At 43.1% G+C, this 19,455-nt stretch overlaps 9 protein-coding genes across 9 annotated transcripts in view, besides 3 other annotated features; 5 read left to right on the top strand and 4 right to left on the bottom strand.

Moving 5' to 3' along the window:
- Positions 1 to 856: 856 nt before the first annotated feature.
- Positions 857 to 1,807: a mobile genetic element.
- TSTA_041910 (uncharacterized protein) lies at positions 932 to 1,756 on the top strand (the record flags this gene model as incomplete). Its single annotated transcript, XM_002484624.1, has 2 exons — positions 932 to 952; positions 1,151 to 1,756. 2 exons carry the CDS (start codon positions 932 to 934, stop codon positions 1,754 to 1,756), a joined length of 627 nt encoding a protein of 208 aa, XP_002484669.1.
- A 766-nt stretch (positions 1,808 to 2,573) lies between the features above and the next one.
- On the top strand, positions 2,574 to 3,293 carry TSTA_041920 (uncharacterized protein; the record flags this gene model as incomplete). The annotated part of the gene is made up of 2 exons (XM_002484625.1): positions 2,574 to 2,734; positions 2,849 to 3,293. 2 exons carry the CDS (start codon positions 2,574 to 2,576, stop codon positions 3,291 to 3,293), a joined length of 606 nt encoding a protein of 201 aa, XP_002484670.1.
- Positions 3,294 to 3,645: 352 nt separating this feature from the next.
- On the bottom strand, positions 3,646 to 4,351 carry TSTA_041930 (uncharacterized protein; the record flags this gene model as incomplete). The annotated part of the gene is made up of 2 exons (XM_002484626.1): positions 3,646 to 3,735; positions 3,848 to 4,351. The coding sequence occupies 2 exons, from the start codon at positions 4,349 to 4,351 to the stop codon at positions 3,646 to 3,648; spliced, it is 594 nt and encodes a 197-aa protein (XP_002484671.1).
- Positions 3,893 to 5,389: a mobile genetic element.
- TSTA_041940 (uncharacterized protein) lies at positions 4,823 to 5,434 on the bottom strand (the record flags this gene model as incomplete). Its single annotated transcript, XM_002484627.1, has 3 exons — positions 4,823 to 5,104; positions 5,153 to 5,240; positions 5,394 to 5,434. The coding sequence occupies 3 exons, from the start codon at positions 5,432 to 5,434 to the stop codon at positions 4,823 to 4,825; spliced, it is 411 nt and encodes a 136-aa protein (XP_002484672.1).
- Positions 5,435 to 5,810: 376 nt separating this feature from the next.
- TSTA_041950 (NADH-dependent flavin oxidoreductase, putative) lies at positions 5,811 to 7,572 on the top strand. Its single transcript, XM_002484628.1, has one exon. It carries the CDS (start codon positions 6,038 to 6,040, stop codon positions 7,400 to 7,402), a length of 1,365 nt encoding a protein of 454 aa, XP_002484673.1. The 5' UTR covers positions 5,811 to 6,037; the 3' UTR covers positions 7,403 to 7,572.
- Positions 7,573 to 7,940: 368 nt separating this feature from the next.
- TSTA_041960 (uncharacterized protein) lies at positions 7,941 to 8,596 on the bottom strand (the record flags this gene model as incomplete). Its single annotated transcript, XM_002484629.1, has 2 exons — positions 7,941 to 8,029; positions 8,086 to 8,596. The coding sequence occupies 2 exons, from the start codon at positions 8,594 to 8,596 to the stop codon at positions 7,941 to 7,943; spliced, it is 600 nt and encodes a 199-aa protein (XP_002484674.1).
- A 3,406-nt stretch (positions 8,597 to 12,002) lies between these two features.
- Positions 12,003 to 12,051: a sequence feature (T-rich).
- Positions 12,052 to 14,670: 2,619 nt separating this feature from the next.
- TSTA_041970 (uncharacterized protein) lies at positions 14,671 to 15,580 on the top strand. The gene is made up of 2 exons (XM_002484630.1): positions 14,671 to 15,292; positions 15,363 to 15,580. Exons 1-2 carry the CDS (start codon positions 14,709 to 14,711, stop codon positions 15,427 to 15,429), a joined length of 651 nt encoding a protein of 216 aa, XP_002484675.1. The 5' UTR covers positions 14,671 to 14,708; the 3' UTR covers positions 15,430 to 15,580.
- Positions 15,581 to 17,117: 1,537 nt separating this feature from the next.
- TSTA_041980 (uncharacterized protein) lies at positions 17,118 to 17,673 on the top strand (the record flags this gene model as incomplete). Its single annotated transcript, XM_002484631.1, has 2 exons — positions 17,118 to 17,356; positions 17,499 to 17,673. 2 exons carry the CDS (start codon positions 17,118 to 17,120, stop codon positions 17,671 to 17,673), a joined length of 414 nt encoding a protein of 137 aa, XP_002484676.1.
- Positions 17,674 to 19,226: 1,553 nt separating this feature from the next.
- Positions 19,227 to 19,455, bottom strand: part of TSTA_041990 (uncharacterized protein) — a gene marked incomplete at its 3' end in the record, with an annotated part of 1,074 nt that continues 845 nt past the window's right edge. The window contains exon 2 of the mRNA XM_002484632.1: positions 19,227 to 19,299. Coding sequence (XP_002484677.1) covers positions 19,227 to 19,299 — 73 coding nt within the window. The remainder of the gene's footprint in view (positions 19,300 to 19,455) is intronic.

Genomic DNA, 19,455 nt, shown 5'->3' on the forward strand with positions numbered 1-19,455 from the left:
TTCATATGAGGGTCTTGAATTGTCGGAAACTTCGGTCAAACTACCGTCGAGTATATCTCGGATAGCTTATAACACGCTGAAGTTATAAGGCTTCTAAGTACGAAAGGCTTCTTGAAAGCAAAGTCTTAATAAGAGGATGAATATCCGGTTCGATAGAAGAACGTATACTCAAGTTGTCAAAGCTAAGGGGTACTTAGCACGGTTAATTCAAGACGATAGAATAAAACTAAATACATGCTGTAATGAGCGTCCTTATATATTCCATCATTAACATAGAAATCATAGACTTTCTCTGATTTCTCTGATGCTTAGATCATATCCATCATAGAATATCTCTGATATCTCTGATACCCTAACCCTACTGGTTACGGATAATCCTCGCTTCCGTAGTGCAGTAGTGTAACACTATCTAGTCAATCCATTGGCTGCGGATTCTTGTTTCTTCTGACACCTTATTATAAAAGACATCCTTTCTGCTCTCAAGTCTGGCAGTACAGAAGAAGCTACTTCTTTCTATGATACTGTTGATGAAGGAAGACATCACTCATACTATATACTTGAGCCACTTGCAAAACTTTGTATTTTAGTTCTCTAGATCTATAGAAGTCCTTAATGGAGGCAGACATGAAACAGCAGTTGCAAGTATATAAATCTATCTAATAAATTCATTAAGTATAATTGTGGGTGCACTAAGGTGCATATACGTACGTACGAAGCACTTGAGTCAATCTCAATAGGTGATTCTTCGGTTCTGTGTTCTGTTGTGTCTATCTGTCTTAATGAGGCCCCGACGCGGTCTATATAGTCCTTGCTTGACGAGGTCACGTGTAAGCCATACGTGACCTCTCCTTGCTGCATACCAGTGCCAGGCATCTCGATTGCACGAAGTAACCAACAACAATATTGATATGCATGGAATTCTACTTTCAGAATGCTTAGTGACGCCTTGAAGGTAAGCTACTAGCTTCACACGCTCGCGTAATATGAAACTAATACTTCAAAGTCAAGGACCCAGCTTGAGAAATTTATTCACTATAAGATAGATTTCTCTCCCTTCTCATAGAAATATTAGACTGGACTCTCCCAAATTCACACTGTTCTCTCTAAGTTCAATAAGTTTACCTTGTTTATCTTGGGGGGGAAACCATAGATTGGTCTTGCGGTTCTGGTGTGCTGTGAGCTCTATGATTTGCTGCATGATACTGCTGAGCGTAAAGAAGATTTTGCAGATATTGATGAGGATGTTACAAGCGCTGTCAGAGAAAGTATCAAGAAGTATATAAAATACTATACTTTCATGGATATCTCCAACACGTATTATACTGCCCTGATCCTAGATCCTCGTGTAAAGGGGGATCTCCTCCTATACGAATTAGACGACGAGGATACTAGCAGGAAGATTCTCCAAGCCCTCCATGGCAACCTTTATAAAAAATATCCTGATACTACAAATCAGCGTACTATGGCAGAGCCCACAGATTATAGCCATAAGAAGCAGAAAGTAGGCAGCTGGATGTTACGAAGGCTACAGCCTCAGGACAAGCCTCAATCTTCTAATATTGATAGGTATTTTGACAATATCTGGGTTGATGCCATTGACATGGAAGATCTGAATTGGCTATTTGAATTGTGGAGAGTCCATAGGAAGGATTATCCTTGGATGGCTGCTGCTGCTAGAGATTACTTAGCAATCCTAGCCTCTGAAGTATCAGTTGAGAGGTTATTTAACTCAGAAAGAGATGTACTTGGTGTATAGAGATACTCTATGAAGGGAGAAACTATGAGAATGCTAATGCTGTTGGATGATGTATATTGTTGTAACAACCAGCAGGCTTTAGGGTCTAACTATTCCAAGAAATGCGCCCAATACGTCTCAAGTTGAGTTTCAGCTACACCAGGTGAAGGCTTATATGTTCGAGGATGGTTTCAGCTCCCTCGGACTGCACCTTGACTACTGGAGCTATTCAGAGAAGGGAGATCTGGTACACATTGTATATCTATAAAGATGGCAGATGCTCCAGGATAGCAAAAGATAGGTTTCAGTACATTGACATTCCATACCCTACCTTGTATACTCAATTCTTGTGATCCCTCTTGAATCCCTATACGTATCCCTTGTAACGTTGTTACAATTGTTAAGCAGTAGATGATTATTGATTAACTCAGAACAGATATAGCTTAATCTTGCGTTACTCTGTAGTAGAACTTTTAAGGGAGAGCCAAAAAAAATAATTTGCGAATTGCGAATATTCGCAACAGCCCTATTTTCGCATGATTCGCTATATGAATCCTTATCAGAAATATCAATTTGGAAGTGCGCCTCTTCTATAAGTCTTGAGATATTAAACTAGCCAAGTTATTGGTGTAAATTCAATGACAGAGGGTTCTTAATATTTTTAGGGTTTTTAAATCCAGATATATATTATGATACCTATATTATAAGATATATTCAACTTTTAGATACAGTTTATATATAAATCTGTTGAGAAATCAAGCTGTTAAAGAAGGGTGACCGAATGACCCGTGTGGCCGAATGACCCGTGTAGTACTATTGGTTGCTTCGTGCAATCGAGATGCCTGGCACTGGTATGCAGCAAGGAGAGGTCACGTATGGCTTACACGTGACCTCGTCAAGCAAGGACTATATAGACCGCGTCAGGGCCTCATTAAGACAGATAGACACAACAGAACACAGAACCCAAGAATCACCTATTGAGATTGACTCAAGTGCTTCGTACGTACGCATATGCACCTTAGTGCACCCACAAGTACGTTAACCAGATTCTGTATATTCTCCGTCAGCTCAGGGGGACCCAGCCACATTAGCCTCCCACTAATACAACGTCAGTAAGACCCTTGGATGCGGAGGTTCGACATCGGATCCTGACAAATTACTCACTTGTATGCGATCAAAGGACTTGCAAGATATCCGGAATGCAATACCAGTTAGCAGGGGAATCGCAAGCGTTACGGGCCTCTTCGATCCTACCATTGACAACATCACCGCTTCGGCGATTATGTTGCAGGCTCTGCTTGCCACCAGGAACTTCATCCCACGACCACTAGTTTTGGGGAGTAATAACCACGAAAGAGGACTTCCGCCCAATTTTCGACACGAGAATGTAACATTCACCGAAGCTCAGTGGGATTACCTATATATTGTCATTTATACGTGCCCTACAAGTTACCGTGCCGCAGCTTCTGTGAGCAATAACGTTCCCACATGGCGATATAGATACTTTGGCGAATTTCCTAACCTGTTGGATGCGAGGATGCAGTCGAGATCCGGATAACTGACGTCACGTGATTTCAATCACGTGACGAAGGCTACACCAGGAATCCCTTACGCGTCGGGGTCAAAGATAGAAAAGAGAGACAACTTAAGACTACTCAATTGAACCCATATTCCACGTTAGGAATCCTATCGTACTAGTACTAGTGCAGATGCACCCACATAACCTGAGATTGACAAGTCTTTCGGGTTCTGGCGCATGGCATGGCAGCGAAGTTCCTCTATCTTAATATTCCATATTTACTGAGCGCAGAGTTAAATTTGTAGGCGCTCATCTCTAGTTAGCTAAAAATAATGAGGCGTAGACGGAGCCATATTACTACACAGACATGTAATAGATTGATGTTGATGGTCTAACGTAATCGGTAAGCGAAGCGACAATGTAAGCGAGCCGACAGTTTCTCTCCGAACGCGTACGCAATATTGAATTCAAATCTCAATTTCTAACCCAAAATTATAATTATACACAAAAAATTAATTACTAGTAAGATTAGGGCCTTGAGGTCTTCTATGCCCGAGAATATTACACTCACTACACCGAAATTGGCGACGTACTGGTGGATGAGAGACTGGGAGCTCAGGCTCGGCCGGAGCAGTGGTAACAGCTTGAGATGCCTCAATCTGACCTTGTAAAAGTGCCTGAGCTTCCTCTCTGGTAATTCCTTGATCATGGGATATTTGCTTTTTAGATTTTTGACGTTTTTGCTTCTCCTTCTCATGTGCAGCCCGTAGATCATGGAGTTCCTTCTGGGCAATTGTAAGCTTATTAATACTCATCTCATAAGCCTTTGATGCCCGTGTAAACACTTCACCAATAGCTTCAGATGAACTTCTTGTATGCCGGCTTATCCTCTTTTTCGTTGTAGTCATTTGGCGCTTAAATTGACGTGGGTTTTGAGGGGTTTGCAAGCAGGATGATTGTGTATCACTTGATCGACTTGGAGGGGGTGTTGGAGTCTTCAATCGAACAGTAAGCTGTTGATAAACTCGATCTGGATTGAATGGTACTAATCCAGTTGCTGTAAAGCTATTCCGAACAGTTTGGGCTTTATATGCCATTGTACGAGCCTTTGGGAATGCAGTAAGAAAGTCAAGTTTATCAATATGATTGAATCCAAGCCTCATTCGCTGCTCAACAAGCTATCCATAATGTCGCTTTAAAACAGCAAAACAGCCAACATCAAGAGGCTGTAAAAGATGTGAAGAATGAGGAGGCATACAGACTGGAATAATATTATTCTCAGTGCATGTACGGTCAAATTCAGCAGTCAAATGACTTCCATGGCCATCAAGAATTAACATGCGATAATTTCCCATTGCACGGCCATTAGTAAGAGGAATAAAATGGGTTTTAAGCCATTCTAACCCAATCTTATCTGTAGTCCATCCATTATCACTGATATTGATTCTCCAGTCATCAGGAAGATCCTCAAACCAGCCTAACCGAGTATATTTCTTTGCCTTGAAAATGATGTATGAAAGCAGGGCCCATCCAGTTGAATTAATTGCCTCAATTGCAGTCACCCATTCTCAATTTCCAGGCTGTAATAGCTTTGGCCGAGCATATCGATCGCTTCCAGTAATAACCTTTGCGGTTGCACAGAGTCCCATAGCAAAGCCAGTCTCATCAAAATTGTAGATATCTTCTGGTAAGATTCCGTACTTTGATATAACCTCTCGTACGCGATCAAAATATTCTTGGATTAACTTCGGATCTTCGCATTTAGCACGCTCGTAGTTATATTTCCGTGAAAATTTTGATTCAATCTCTGGGCGACGTTTGACGAGATTATAGACCCATTTCTCTCCAACCTATTGATTTCCACATTGTGAAAGAAGGTAATTAGCCATCTCTCGTACAAGAGAGTGCCGAGGGGGTAATCCACGTTTGTCTAGATCGAGTACCCATTTGACAAGTGATTCCTCTTCAAATTGAGACAATTTATGTCTGTTGGCACGTATTATAGATCTTTGTTGAATTCCGTTTAACCTGTCATATAGCGTCGTCCGAGGAATATTGTAAATGATTGCAGCTTGATACACACTTGAGATTTTTCCATTTTTTAAGTCGGAAATAGCTAACAAGATCCGCCCCTCTTACTCTGCTAAATTCTTTTCGTTTTTATTGCGAATTGGTGGCATGTTGACGCGTTGAATAGTATGGAATCAATATTGAGTACGCGTTCGGAAAGAAACTGTCGGCTCGGTTACATTGTCGCTTCGCTTACCGATTACGTTATAAGATAAGATCATCTATATCCGTGGATAATCCGTGTATCGATAATCCGACCTCGACCTCTGGATGACGCATGCAAAAACTGACTACATCAGGTTACATCTCTGTGCCTTTTTTCTATTCAATGATATATGGATTTCCAATCGGCGGTGGCTAAATCATGAAGGGTTATTGTTCAAGGCTGGTGTAACTTAACAAAAGTTGATTTATAATACATGTCGATTAAAGCGGGGATTCAGTGAGCACCCGTGTCAATTTGATGGCGAAATGGCGTTTTGATTTGGAACTATAAAGAGCACTCCCTGGCCAAAACAACTCCTCTCCTTTCATAAATTTTCTTCTTCGCGATCTATGATCGTCCTGTTCGAAATCGCTCAACGACTAGTTAGACTCATTGTTGTCAAATTCACTGCATCGCATAGTGGCGGCTTGATCGCCATTGCTCCCTATTCTTCCCGATCCTCACGGTCTAACGCAATCAATCCTCCAGGGGCTTGGAAGTCAACAAAATGGATTCAATTAACGCCTCGAATATTGGAGTCGTGAAAGCAGACGGACTTACATACTACACTCCAGCCAACAATGCCGGTGTTGCCCTCAGTGAGGACTTGAAGTCTATCCCTACCCTATTTCGACCCCTCCAGATCCGAGATGTAACTCTCAAGAATCGCATCATCGTGTCGCCGATGTGCATGTATTCTGCAGACCCGGACCCGAAATCACCAGCTGTTGGTGCCCTGACTGACTACCATATCAGCCATCTGGGCCACTTTGCTCTCAAGGGGGCTTCGCTGATATTTATTGAAGCGCAAGCGGTGCAGCCTAATGGCCGTATCTCGCCGAACGATGCGGGGTTATGGCAGCACGATGAGAACTCAGCACAATTTCTGGGTCTCAAACGTGTTGCAGATTTTGCGCATGCGCAGGGCGCAAAGATTGGGGTGCAGTTGGCCCATGCAGGACGCAAAGCAAGTGTTAATGCACCTTGGGTGGCCGCTGAACATGGTTTGCACAGCTTGAGGGCAGAGAGTTCTCAGTTTGGGTGGCCTGGAGATATCGTGGCACCAACAGGAGGGCCAGATTTTGTATGGTCGGGCGGTGGTCCAGAGGACAAGCAGTATCATGTACCGCGAACACTGTCGGTTGAGGAAATCAAAGACGTTGTCAAGGCTTTCGCAGCATCTGCAGCAGCAGCGGTCAAGGCTGGTGTGGATGTTGTTGAAATTCACGGAGCGCACGGTTATCTTGTTCATCAATTTTTAAGTCCAGTGACCAACAAGCGAACCGATGAATATGGTGGATCATATGAGAACAGGACTCGCATAGTCCGGCAGATAGCTACAGCTATCCGCGAAGCTATTCCGCCCGGGGTCCCACTGTTTCTCCGAGTGAGTGCAACGGACTGGCTTGAAGGCATCGAAGTCGCCAAGGAGTCTGGCAGTTGGGATGCTGAATCTACAATTCGGCTGGCAAAAGAGCTTCCCAGCCTCGGTGTGGATTTTATTGATGTCAGCTCTGGTGGAAATCACAAGGATCAGCGAATTGATCCACATACATCTTACCAGATCAACCTCGCCGCCCGCATACGCAAAGAATTGCATGAATCCGGTATTCATAGTCTTTATGTTGGCGCAGTTGGATCCATCACTACATCTTCTCTGGCCAAGGAAATTGTAGAAGGTGCTGATAGTACCACGGAACTTTTAAAGGATGAAGCTAAAGCTGCCGAGTCCGTTGTTAGTGGTTCCGAACCCAAAGCAGATGCTGTTTTTGTTGCGCGCCAGTTTTTGCGTGATCCAGCGTGGGTACTAAATGTTGCAAAAGAGCTTGGTGTTAAGGTTTCTTTGCCTCACCAGTTTTACCGTGCTTTGTGAGCGAGTTATTCTGTGGATCGCGGACGACGTTGTTCTCGTTGGTTGATTGGGGAATCTAGCTGACAATCTCGCGCCGTAGAGAATTATATAGAGTATACGTGGTAATGCAGTCTGATTTGTTCTTAATTGTGGCCAGCTACCTTCTCTTGGAATATTAAGGAAGATTTACTAATACTTTTGACTCGTTCCCCTCGGAATGATTTACGATTCGTAGTGAGAAGTATATTAAACGAGAGCCTTAGGATTGAATGAAAGTACATTTCATAGTCAGTACATTCATCTTACACGGTTCATTGCCTACTTGAAGAAAATTCCCAGGGAGTGTTGAATAATCAGTTCTTGTTTGTGTTGGTTAACAGTATCAACTACGGGACACTCTTGAGAAGCATCTGGTTTGAAAAACGAGAGTAGCAAGTTTGAATATCTATAAAGTTTGTTCCAGCCACAAGCTCTGGATAAGAAGAGAAGAGTTAAGTACACATGACTAAAACACGTACACTGGATACACTACCTGTAGTGTAGACGAGCCCTTGGTAAACTATACTGTGTTTTGAAAATAGAAGAGGAGACAGAAATCTGGCCCCAATGCAATGGAGCTATGCTGCCATATAGGCATCGATAGACTTGCTATATACAATCATATTGTCACAGCCATCATGAGGAAACAGGACCGTTGGTCTCACCAGGAGCATTGGTGTCAAAGTTATAAAGAGTCTCATCGACAATCTCCCAGGTGATATCAACATGGCCGTTGGTGCAACCAGCGCCACCAGAAATTTCATTCAGAACAGACAAACTGAAGTCGAGACCAGGAGCAGCTTGGGCATTCCAGGTAGTGGCATCTAGTGAACCCCCGCCGCAGCGCTGGCAGCCATCACCGATAAAGAGAGGAAGGTCAGAAGCCTGACCGTTGACGGAAACGACAACCTTCTTTCCACAGTAGAGAGATGGGTCTGAGCCGAGTTGTGTGTTGTTCATGGCAACAATGTAGTTGGAATTGATATCGTTGAGGGTCAAGGCAGTCTCCTGATTGCACATGACGGGGCCCATGTTCTGGTATTTGAAGGATGTACCGCAGTCGTCGACATTCTCGACATCGTAGTAGTAGGTACCGAATCCAGCACCGCTGAAGATAGATTGTTGACCAAGGGCACCAGCGAAGAGACCGGCGGCGGTGATGAATTGAGCCTTCATTTTGAATGTTGTGATAAAAAGAAAAAACGAAAGGGTACCGTATGTCTCGCGGTTTGTAAGGAAAGGCTGGGGAAGTCTCCGTCAAGGAACGACAAATCTTAAGGAAAGATTGACCTGGAAAGTGAAGAGAATGACTGTGTCAAAAGACAATAAGGTGAGTGGATGATTGAGGAAAGGAATCTGCATGATGGATGAATTCGAGGGCCCTTATATATTTGGACGCTGCCCTTCTCTGACTCAGCAACAAATGCAGTCCCATGGTTCATGACCATTTCGTAACTTCTGGAAATGCCTCATAGAATTTCGCCCCTGAACAAAGATTCTGGGCCTCCAGGTCCCTTCAGGGCATTGTGCCTGACATCCAATGACAGCGTGGGGAAAGACGTAGTGGCGATCGTCCACGAGGATTTTATTCAGGTCCCCGATTCTCCACACACACTTATCTTTGAGACGGGCTGGTTTCATTCCATTTCCGGCGATTTGGGATGAAGTCTAGAACGCTGGGTGTCAGGGGAGAGTTCTTTCCCCCGCTCGAGTCAACCATGCATCCGAGAATCTTGAGCAACTAATGTCATGCCCTGCCAGTAAGTTAGTTAATCATGTTCGTGATTATACACGGCTTTTTGAGGCTATTATGCTTTTCAATATCTGGTATATATCATCTCTAACGTGAAGCGACGGATAAAGAAGCCGCTCCCGTACTTCGAGAAATAGGGATGAACACGTGGAGATGAAGCGCCCAATGTGTAATTCCTATTGGTACTCAATACCGTAAAGAATAACCTAAACTTGGGGGCGGAACAAGAGGGGAGTGTGCGCAAACGATGTCCCCACGAATAATAGTGTCTCGAATGATAGAGCCTAGAGCGTACAAAGGCCAATAACATCACGTACCAGGTTTAGATGGTGTCTGGCGCAATCTTTGTCATGCTACGTGTAAAGATAGCGAAGCGATGCGTTGAGAAAGACGGACAATTGGGAAGATTAGAATACACAATAACCGAGTACATCTGCCGGTGAGAGTCATTCCTTGGTGAAGAAGCTTCGGTCACGGAACCCGGCATCCGTCTGAACCAATTTTCTACCATTGTCAATGTGGTGATTCGTCCATTGAGTCAAACCAAGCTTACATCATGACCCGAACCGCCCGATTCAAGTAAGAATCGATGGAAGAACAAAAAGAAGGATGAATAGAGTTTTTACGCTAGTGGGGGCTAGTGCAACGGCTAACGATCTTATTAGTCGATCCACTAGAAGGAATGACTTCAAGTGATCTGATTGGATTCTAAGGTCCACTATTTCCTACTATTGTAAGCAGACCATCCAATGAAAGGTGTTTTTGTGGTTTTCTATTTAAACTTTTTCCCGATCGATAAGCTTTGCGATAGGCTACCAACGATTGACTCGGAGTCATTGCCGAATTTCTGCTACCTGAGGCATCAACCCAATTGCATTTCTGTCATGGATATATGCATATGGTAAGATGTCCGACGTCTCAATGATCTCATAACTTTTCTCGCCATCTGTCAAAATCTGCATGAAAATTTTGTGACGAAGGGATTTTCCGATTTATCATCTTTTATGGAGTACTATGAGCCAAAAGAAGAAATAATGCCATCTTACTCTAATTCCCACTATAATACTACAAGCGGCGCGCCACGGGGTGTATACATCGCTCGGGAATGCTGACATTAGCGGAGAAACAAACCAGCTATACAAACGCCTAGGATTGTGATATGGAAGTATGGCAATATTGAACCAGAAATATAACTGTGTTGGTACACTAAACTGAATCAAGTTCAATAAGCCTTGAACGGTCTTCTACCCAATCGCCACATACGCTGAAATAGAAGTTTGTCTAGTCAACTAGAAAAAACTAAAACTACTACTTTGTCTATCAACTAGCTACTGAACTAGTTACTGATTCAGGATGTCAAGTCTAACCCGAAACACCCAGCCTCCATGGTTCTCGTGATATGGCGGCAGTGGGGGTACAGGCAGTTTCTCAGTGTTGATGGACGCATTCTCTTGTCCCGAGATCATTGATTATATAAGGGCTTATAATGATTAACGGCGATCATACCTTAACAGATTTCTATTCTTTTTGACCTCATACCTTGTTCCCCCCCAATTATTTCTACTTCTTTATTGTACAATTACTAACCAGACATATTCATCGGTTTGATGCACCGACCCGTCAATGTGCTTATTTCATTATGTCTACATACTGTAATTATAGGTGAACCTCCAGAGATATTGTCTCCCAGAGTAAAGCACATACGCATCGACTATATGATGTATTATTTCCCACCTACCCTAGACTTTCTAGGGTTGCAAGTATTTCGTCTCAAGTGTAGTTGTGACAGCTTGACATACGGCACCTGACAGAACGTTCGACGGAGCTTACCGGCCGAGGATCAGGACCCTAGGCGGTACTACTCTGGGAATAGCCTCAGCGGTGCCAGATTGGGAAGAGGGTGCGCACAAAGGGGTATATAAAGGGCCTCTAGCGAGGTGGATTTCTGCTTCTTCTTTTCTTCTTCTCTCCCATGCTTATTATTCTCGTGTATGAGCACCTCATGTACGTCTTCTCAGCTAGATCAATACATTGAGCTTGGCCACCGTCACAGTAGTCCCTAGAACGCATCCACTATCGTATGTAGATGGAGAGATGGCCTGCGGTCCACTTAGATTGTCATACCCCAGTTGTTATAGCGTGGCCTTCAGTGGATCATATATAGGGATGCCGTAGGCTACTATCAGTCTTTAAAATGTATAGACAATGACAGGAAACCTCACTTGTTCAAGCCTTTCTGCGGATCATTAGCAAAGGCCACCCATGCTTTCCTCAAATCATCCGCAATCTTTTTCTCTTGCGCCGTTCGACTTACTACCCCTTGAATGTCCATATTCGTGTTGAAAATAAGATTTGCAAACACCTAGGGGTTTGTTTCTATACGTCTGGTCCAACTAGCCTGTCACGCTGATCATCTTACTCCCTCTAAAAGATCCGGCTGACCGTTCGCAATGAAGGATGAGGAAATTGACGATCTGATTAGATTTGTCACCTCATCACGGTATGCAAGACACCTAACTTACAGAGAATTAGCCTTACATCTTGATCTAGGCTATTCTTAATGGCAATCCGATCAGCCTGACTTTCGAGAGGCAATTTACCGTAGGAAAGCTACGTAGCGACAAGGACTTTTGAGGCGGCGGCAGCCGCAAGACGGTCTTTGACAGATGACAACTTAGCACAGATTGGATCGGAGTTTCATGGCACGGACTCTAAATTTCAAAGCACGATCAAGCTCGTCTTGTCGGGTTTAATTTTGGCTATTCTGTCAGGCTCTGACCACCACACCGTTCCGGCCGAATCCTTCGTCACTGCTATAACCTTACAAAATTTCTTATTCTTTTTTTTTGTTTTGTTTTGCTTTTGCTTTCTTTTTTCTCGTGAGTTTGGCTAAGCTTGGCTCATTTCTTTGGACTTTGCTTTCATAACCAGCTGTATATCAGAACATAGATCTTGATATGCAACAGGTAGCTAGCTATATGCCTGGGTAATCTACCACTTAGGAGGATCAAGTTTTGTTCAACTATGATAAATTTATCAATGTTTCTAATCACACGAAGGATAATATCGACTTCGGGAGTTTAGCTACATAATGGGTTCTACTACATGTATGTCTGGAGAAATGCACACTTAAGGCAAAAGACAAAAAAAAAAAAAAGAAATAAGGGTCAACTCTTTGACTCAAATAAATGCTTAGGTATATACCATTTATTATATAGAAATTGGAGTATTGAAGGTTCTCTTCATATGGCTGATGATATGTGATACTTGTGCTCGAGATATTTCTGGCACAATAAAAGTTATCTGACATGCCCTATAGGTTGCTTTGCGAATAATCTCCCTTTAAGACAGTGTATAAGCGGGTATATGAGTATTTGTGGGTGCACTAAGGTGCATATACGTACGTACGAAGCACTTGAGTCAATCTCAATAGGTGATTCTTGGGTTCTGTGTTCTGTTGTGTCTATCTGTCTTAATGAGGCCCCGATGCGGTCTATATAGTCCTTGCTTGACGAGGTCACGTGTAAGCCATACGTGACCTCTCCTTGCTGCATACCAGTGCCAGGCATCTCGATTGCACGAAGCAACCAACAGTATTTGTACTGAATTTCCTCTAACAAAAAGCATACCGGAGTATACATCCATTCTCACCAGGTCATCCCAACGGTGTTCTTTCATCATTTCCAATCGATGCTTTCTTGCTTCCTGCGTACCCATAGGCCAGTCTTCTGTTTCTTTGATAATCTCATCAACAACTTCTTGTGGTTGTGCAATTTTCTTTTCGAGTAAGAGCCTAGTAACCTCTTGTGCCCACCAGTGGTGTTGTTGTGGTGGCACATTACGTGTAGAACATATACGATAGTGCAGGTCAACAAAGTAGAGTTTCACAGTACGATAATGCCCACAGATAGTAGGATTCAGCTATTGAAATCGCTAAAGGCGATGTTCCATGATGTTTGGGAATGTGATCAAGCGAGCTTTCGGTGTGCTTATAGACCCAACGGACTGAAAAGCTAATAAAGGTGTCCAGGTGGAAAACCAAGACTTCCTATTATGGCATCAGCTTCCTTTAGGAGATGTTTGCCATATCGACCTAGCGGCCTGTCCATTCGAGGATCATAGATTCTTTTCCCTTGGGGATGGAGTGGCTCCTCGCCAATTCTGTAGAAACAGTCGCCTATGGGAGTTCCTTATCGAAACGAAATCTTTGGAATTGTGATGTTTTCATTGTCGTAGGGAAATGCTTTCATGGCCACAATGTGTTCATTTTGCTGACCTGGAAGCTGCCAGCTACCAACATTATAGACAGAATTTTCTGGTGTAAGCTCGATGGTATCGATCTGCACAATGATTTGCAGACCATCTCTTCGGAATGCGTCCTGCAGGTTGATGGTATAGGGCGTGAAATCTGGGATCACTGGCTTCTTGAAATAATCCAAGTCTGGCCGTTCCCTAGCAATATCAATAATCGCTTCATTATTCTTTGTTCCATTCTACATATGAAAAGGCCGTTCCAGGTTCAGGATGCTTGAAGCGGAGTAACCGTTCTAGTTTTTTAGTATATAATGCCAGGGGTTGCTTGTCCAGTCTTCTGGAGCCTCAACTGGGGAACCTGATCAATTTTCATTTATTTCCGGGAGCTTAAGACATTCCTTAGCCTCTAGCTATTTCTCCGAATCCGATGGAGGTAGTTCTAAGTCCTCTTTGCCGACAACATCACGAAAGGACTTCAGCGTTTTCTGTGCCTTGCGAAGCTTTTTTAGGTCCTCACCGGTTATCTCTGAGATTTTCGAGGAGTGAGACCTCATACAGATTCCGCCGGTATAGCCGTGTTCTAATATCAGAAAGGACCTTGAAATCAAGTGCCCCCTCCGGAAGCTCATTTTCCCATTCTGTCGGAACTTAAACGTATTACCATAATACCACTTCACCAAAAAGGACGCTTTTGAAGGGATTCTGGTATTTTTGTGGTATTTGCGAACCCTTCCGTAATTTGACTTCTGTATTCTGTTAGAGCTCGAGTTACGCTAGGATGAATACGGAATATAGGCCAATAATAAGAACTAGGAGCTAGGAATTTTTATGTATTGTTGCACGCCTTCTAATACACAATTTGTCGGGAATGTTGATCCCTTTTATATGCGAAATCCTATACAAACTAGATCATGAGATGATGTCCAGTAGAGCTGATTGGATATGCCTATATCTCGTCAGTATGCGAATCCAGTCCTCAAAATTCCTTCATGTTAGTATTGTAACGGATTCCTTGACTCATTTCCGATTAGGGATAGCGTATTGAGTTCCAATAGCAACGATACGACCAAACTGGTCCCACTACGGCATCCCATAAAGGGGTTTTCGGACGAAAGTCGTAATCCGCTAGTAATTGCTATTACCACAGTAATATTTTATGCGTACGGCTAATTCTCATTGGTAAGAAACCCATTATAGGATGCCGTAGCAGCTCTTTTTTTCCTCCTCTTTACTTCTCCATCTCATTGCAACTAATCCTTCATCCTATCACCTGTCGCAACCATGTCTGCACCAAACTTACTGTCCCTTCCAACTGAAATCATATTCCATATCTTCAAACGGCTTGATCGGCCCAGCAAGCTCTCACTCGGCCTGACATGCCCCCGCATCCTTGCTTTATACGCAAGCTTTTTCGACATGGAGCGCTACCGCCATGATCCTGATGCGCGGGAAAAGCTTCGGTTTTCAGCAGATGTCTCCTGGGATGATCCTCAAGGCATGGCAGTTACAATCAGATATCTGACCCTCTCCGGCGGGGACGGTATCAATAGCGAGCCGTCATCACCAACAACCGAAGAGCCATCGCCACTCAGTACTAGTACTGCCGAAGGACAACATGCAGAACCAGGCTTCTCGACCGGATTCTCCTGGGGAGGCGAAGAGGAAGCAACCATTCCATCATACGCCGAAAGCAACGAGGCGCGTGAGGATGCTATGGTAGTATCAATCATGTCCGAGTGGCTGAAGACAAGATTCCGAATCCATGGTGGTTGCATTTTATGCGTTGAATGTGGTCGCTACATGTTGTGTCGTGGGCCAGATGGGAGAAGGGTCCGTTGGACAGAGAACCAGTTGAGGCGTTCACCGTACGTGTTATTTCCAAATATTATTCAGTGACTGTTTTTTTTTCAAGTTATCGTTGCTAATCGGCTGCAGCTGGATGCAACATTGCGGTCCTTGTGATGCTGCGATGGGTATTGCGCCTGGGACAGTATTATCCTGAATTTTACGGCAGGATAGCATCGCGTTGGAGGAGAAAATCAAGTAAAACTAATGAGCATGCTCTTTTTCAACAAGTGCACATAGGCAATGCTATTTATTGTATCTGGTATTGAACCACGGTTAAAAACTGACATTCTTTTTGTTGTCTTCTATGTCTATCTTATCATTTTTTTTTCTACTACCATTTCCAACTCTGAACCTGTGGCAGACGCCCTACGAAGCATTTTTGTGCTCTGGATAATAGAAGCTGTGAACGAATCAATCACAAACTAAACAACATGTAAATGTCTATAGATTGAGTAGTGCAGAAATGCATCACCACACTAACACGGTGGAAAACAAAGCATGAGGCCGTAGGATAAACAGCCTTACATGAAAGTATTTTATGCCTTATCAGAATGAAGCCTCTATAAATTGCATCTGGTTATCCAGCTCAGACAGACATCTTGAAATGAAGGCACCTAATTTCAAATTACATTTTTCTTTCCTACCTGGCCACATAACCCTAGCCTCTTGGTTATTTTCCCCAACCATTTGCAACATCATATGTGTAGAACAAACATTAGATCGACGATATGCCTCACTCTATACCCAAAGACGAGAATGAAAGTCGAAATTGTATAACATTCTAGATAGCGAATAATCTCGTTAATACCAAGGAGATGCCCACGTATCTCTTCCGTCTCACTGCCCCTTCAACAGACGGAAGTACTACCGTATCCTATGTTTGCCCACCTGAGCCACGAAATGAACATGTTAGTTCTTCTGTGCTCTACAATGAAGACCAATGAAGCTATGATTACCCTCAAAATAAGTAGTATTCGCTTATCCTCTAAGGTAGATGAAGGTGAGTGCTAATGCCCCTTTTTGTGTGCTTCCCAAGCGAGGGTCAGTGCCCGATTAGGAAATCGGGCGACGGTGCCCTTTTAAGATATCAACACCATCTTAGCAATTAACCGGCCCCTACGGAGTAGTATTGATCCAGACCCTCGCTAAATCTCTAAGCGAGGCCCAGTGTAACGGAGCGAGAGTATCAGGGTAAAATGCATAGCATAGAAAACTAACAAGACATGAGCTGAAGAGAAGAAACTAATCTACAGGGGAGCAAGCCCATATTTATGTCTGCGCGGAGCCTGCTACAGGGCATGCTTCCTGACGGAGCATGCCTGCTAAATCCGTACAAAGATCCTAAACAAAAGAATACAACAAAACTTTAGTGAAGCTATTCCCAAGACGTGAAACTCATAGAACAAAGATCCTTAGAGGTGTCCTTGGTGTCGTAAACCCTCATCGCCTTTGTCTGCTTGGCGGTGTCGCTGCCCAAGGCAGACCTTGGGGTTGGAACTGTGACATTCTACTATTGACTGCTCGGCTTTGGAGTCAGAAATGGCTTCTTCTGGTGGTAACGCTTTGTGTTATTTAATTAGCTTCTTGACCCACCTAATGTGCTTTTCCTTCATCCTCTGTCACTTCCTGTTTGTTCACTGATTTCCTAACTATAAAAGCCCCTGCCTCATTCATGAAATGTTCTCTTGTTGCTTTATTCCACTGGAATAGTCTAGCTGCTATTCACACTCTCCTTAACTCTCATCGATACACCCTAAGAAGATATACCTATCTAAAATCTACATTGATTTTTTCTCTACTTGCTTCTCTTGATATCGTTTTTATTTTTTTTTCAGTCTCACCATGCCCCTTTCTCGACAGTACGATCATAATAGTATGACGGAAGACGAAGAGAGTCAGAGTGATAGCGATGCCAGTTCCGTGGTGAGCGAGGTCTTTTCGGACGATGAATGTGATGATGATTCTAGCAGCGACTCAGAATTAGAGAGCGAGGATTCGGAAGTTGAAAGTGATTTCGAGGAGGAAGATAATCAAGATCCTGGCCAGCTCTCTCAAGAAGACTATCTTGCTATAGCCAAGCAGTTCGATGTTTCTCAGCTTCAACAGAGCGATATTCTGACAAGTCCAAAGATAAATTAAAGGAGGCCCGCGAGTATTGGGAGAGGTAGGCAGAGTCTCTAGATCTACTAGGCAATAGTAGAAGCTCACACCTTATTTTGGCAGATACTGTCAGCACGTTACTATTAACCTGGTTCAACAATGGTATCTCATCTCAGACTCTGAAGAAACAGTGCGTTTTCTGTATGCATACTTTAGCTGGCAGTGTGATATCTGTCACGGAAAAAATGGTCGACATAACCCAGGTATCAAAGTTAAGAGCTCGCTTGAAACGTTTTAGAAGACCTAGGACCTTGTTCTGAAACAAGAGACCTTGTCTTCAGGGCTAAGCATAGAAACGAAAAATAAAGTGGCTGATGTGAGTTCCTCTAGTGCTTTCCCTTTAGGCTTAATGGTGTGGTCACTGACAGTTTACAGGTTATAGCAGTGATGGCTCAAGAGAAAAAATTAAGAGAGATAAGATGGCCTAAAAAAAACATATACATTAAAGATATAGTCAAGTTCTCTAGTGTTCTAGTATCTACCACTGAAGTAACTTATCATTATGGCTGGGAGCGGATTCAACTTCTTCTTTACACTTAGCTTGCTTCCATTTCTATGAATCACCCTTCCACTCTTTTGGAACTTTAGTATTAGCACCTCACATTCACGCTCATCCATAATCCCAAAGGTGGACGCCCAATCTTGTTCATTTATATAAGACTGGAATTTACAAAGAAATGGCCTAGGAAGAAGGCTTCATAGGTATATATTTAAACATTGCTTGAAAGATTGCTAGCTGACCAGAAAGGAATAAGTTCAAAATTCTAGAAATACTTTTCGATCCATCTCTGGTTCTTAACTCACATGTTTGCCTATTAAGTATACTCTTTCACATCTAGGGCTTTAAGAGAATTTCAATGACTATGCCTGCCCTGGATTGTGCAGAAAGACTCTAGTCTCCGTGTTCTAGGTGGCTTAGGGCAACAAGAGCTGCCACTTTAGGATGACATTCTAGATAGATTTGTATTTTGTTAAGTAGTTCGAGAAACAACTAGATACTGAGTTAATTTAAAGAAGCCTATGACCGCGTCAATGTTAAGAGATTGAATACGTAAAGTTGGCGAGATTACAGGTTTCAATCAGGTAACCAAACCCTATAATCTTCAATATGCTGGAGCCAAAGCGTTCAATAACAGCAGTATGTATGTGTTTTCCCTTTTACAGCTAATCAGCTAACTGGAGGATAGAGGAAGTTAGCGATGTGCTTCAATGCATCATGCTATAGCACGCTGATATGTGCATCTTCATCTAACACTATGAGGTGGATATTGACATTAATGCCCAGGCCATTATCCGTAGGACCAGATCTCAAACACCCCTAGTATAATTTGCTTGCTCACTCATTGCGTCTATTAACCCAAGCCGACCATATAAGCTGTCTCTGGAAGAGTCACGGTATCTAAATGAACTTCCAATAGTTTTGTGAATGGCAGGATACCGTCGACAGGCGTAAAAAGAAGTGGAAGGATTAAAAATACAAGTTATAATAAGCCACCATATCCTGTCAAGCCATGTTTCGCCAGGATGATAAAAAAGACCTTTCACAAAAAGAGTATCGACTATAACAGAAGCTAAAATAGGCTCAGATACAGACTAAAAATGTAGAGAATAAATATAATAAAGCTCTTAACTAACTCCGTAATGAGAAGCAGCGACAATGGAATAAACAAATCCAAGAGAATCTAGAACAATACAGGAACAAGCAACCAGTTATTGACATGCAATCTTAACTGGCAGGGAAGATGGTTGATACCTGTGACAGAGCCACCTCCGTCCCGGCTCCGTACCAGGTCAAAGGTGAAGCCATTCCCGTCGTAGGGCTGCAGCCCTACGGGTTGCCAGATAGGGAACCGCCAGAGCGGTACTGTATTTAGCAAGGTGCCACGCACAGAGATTATATAGATCTCTGTGGCTGGATCGAGAGCTTGTTTCCTTCCTTTCTTTTTCTCTCATGTCAATATTCTCGTGTACGTGTACCTCATTGTATGTAGCTCAGCTCAGCAATACAGTAAGATTGACC

This window comes from Talaromyces stipitatus, genomic scaffold, assembly GCF_000003125.1.
Source record: "Talaromyces stipitatus ATCC 10500 scf_1105507295515 genomic scaffold, whole genome shotgun sequence".
In the NCBI taxonomy this organism is placed as follows: domain Eukaryota; kingdom Fungi; phylum Ascomycota; class Eurotiomycetes; order Eurotiales; family Trichocomaceae; genus Talaromyces; species Talaromyces stipitatus.

What these genes read in the sequence shown, in the direction of transcription:
- TSTA_041950 (XM_002484628.1), top strand. Translation starts at nt 6,038, where the DNA reads ATGGATTCAATTAACGCCTCGAATATTGGAGTCGTGAAAGCAGACGGA.
- TSTA_041970 (XM_002484630.1), top strand. Translation starts at nt 14,709, where the DNA reads ATGTCTGCACCAAACTTACTGTCCCTTCCAACTGAAATCATATTCCAT. An exon ending in AACCAGTTGAGGCGTTCACC is followed by an intron (nt 15,293 to 15,362) that starts GTACGTGTTATT and finishes AATCGGCTGCAG; the next exon opens with CTGGATGCAACATTGCGGTC.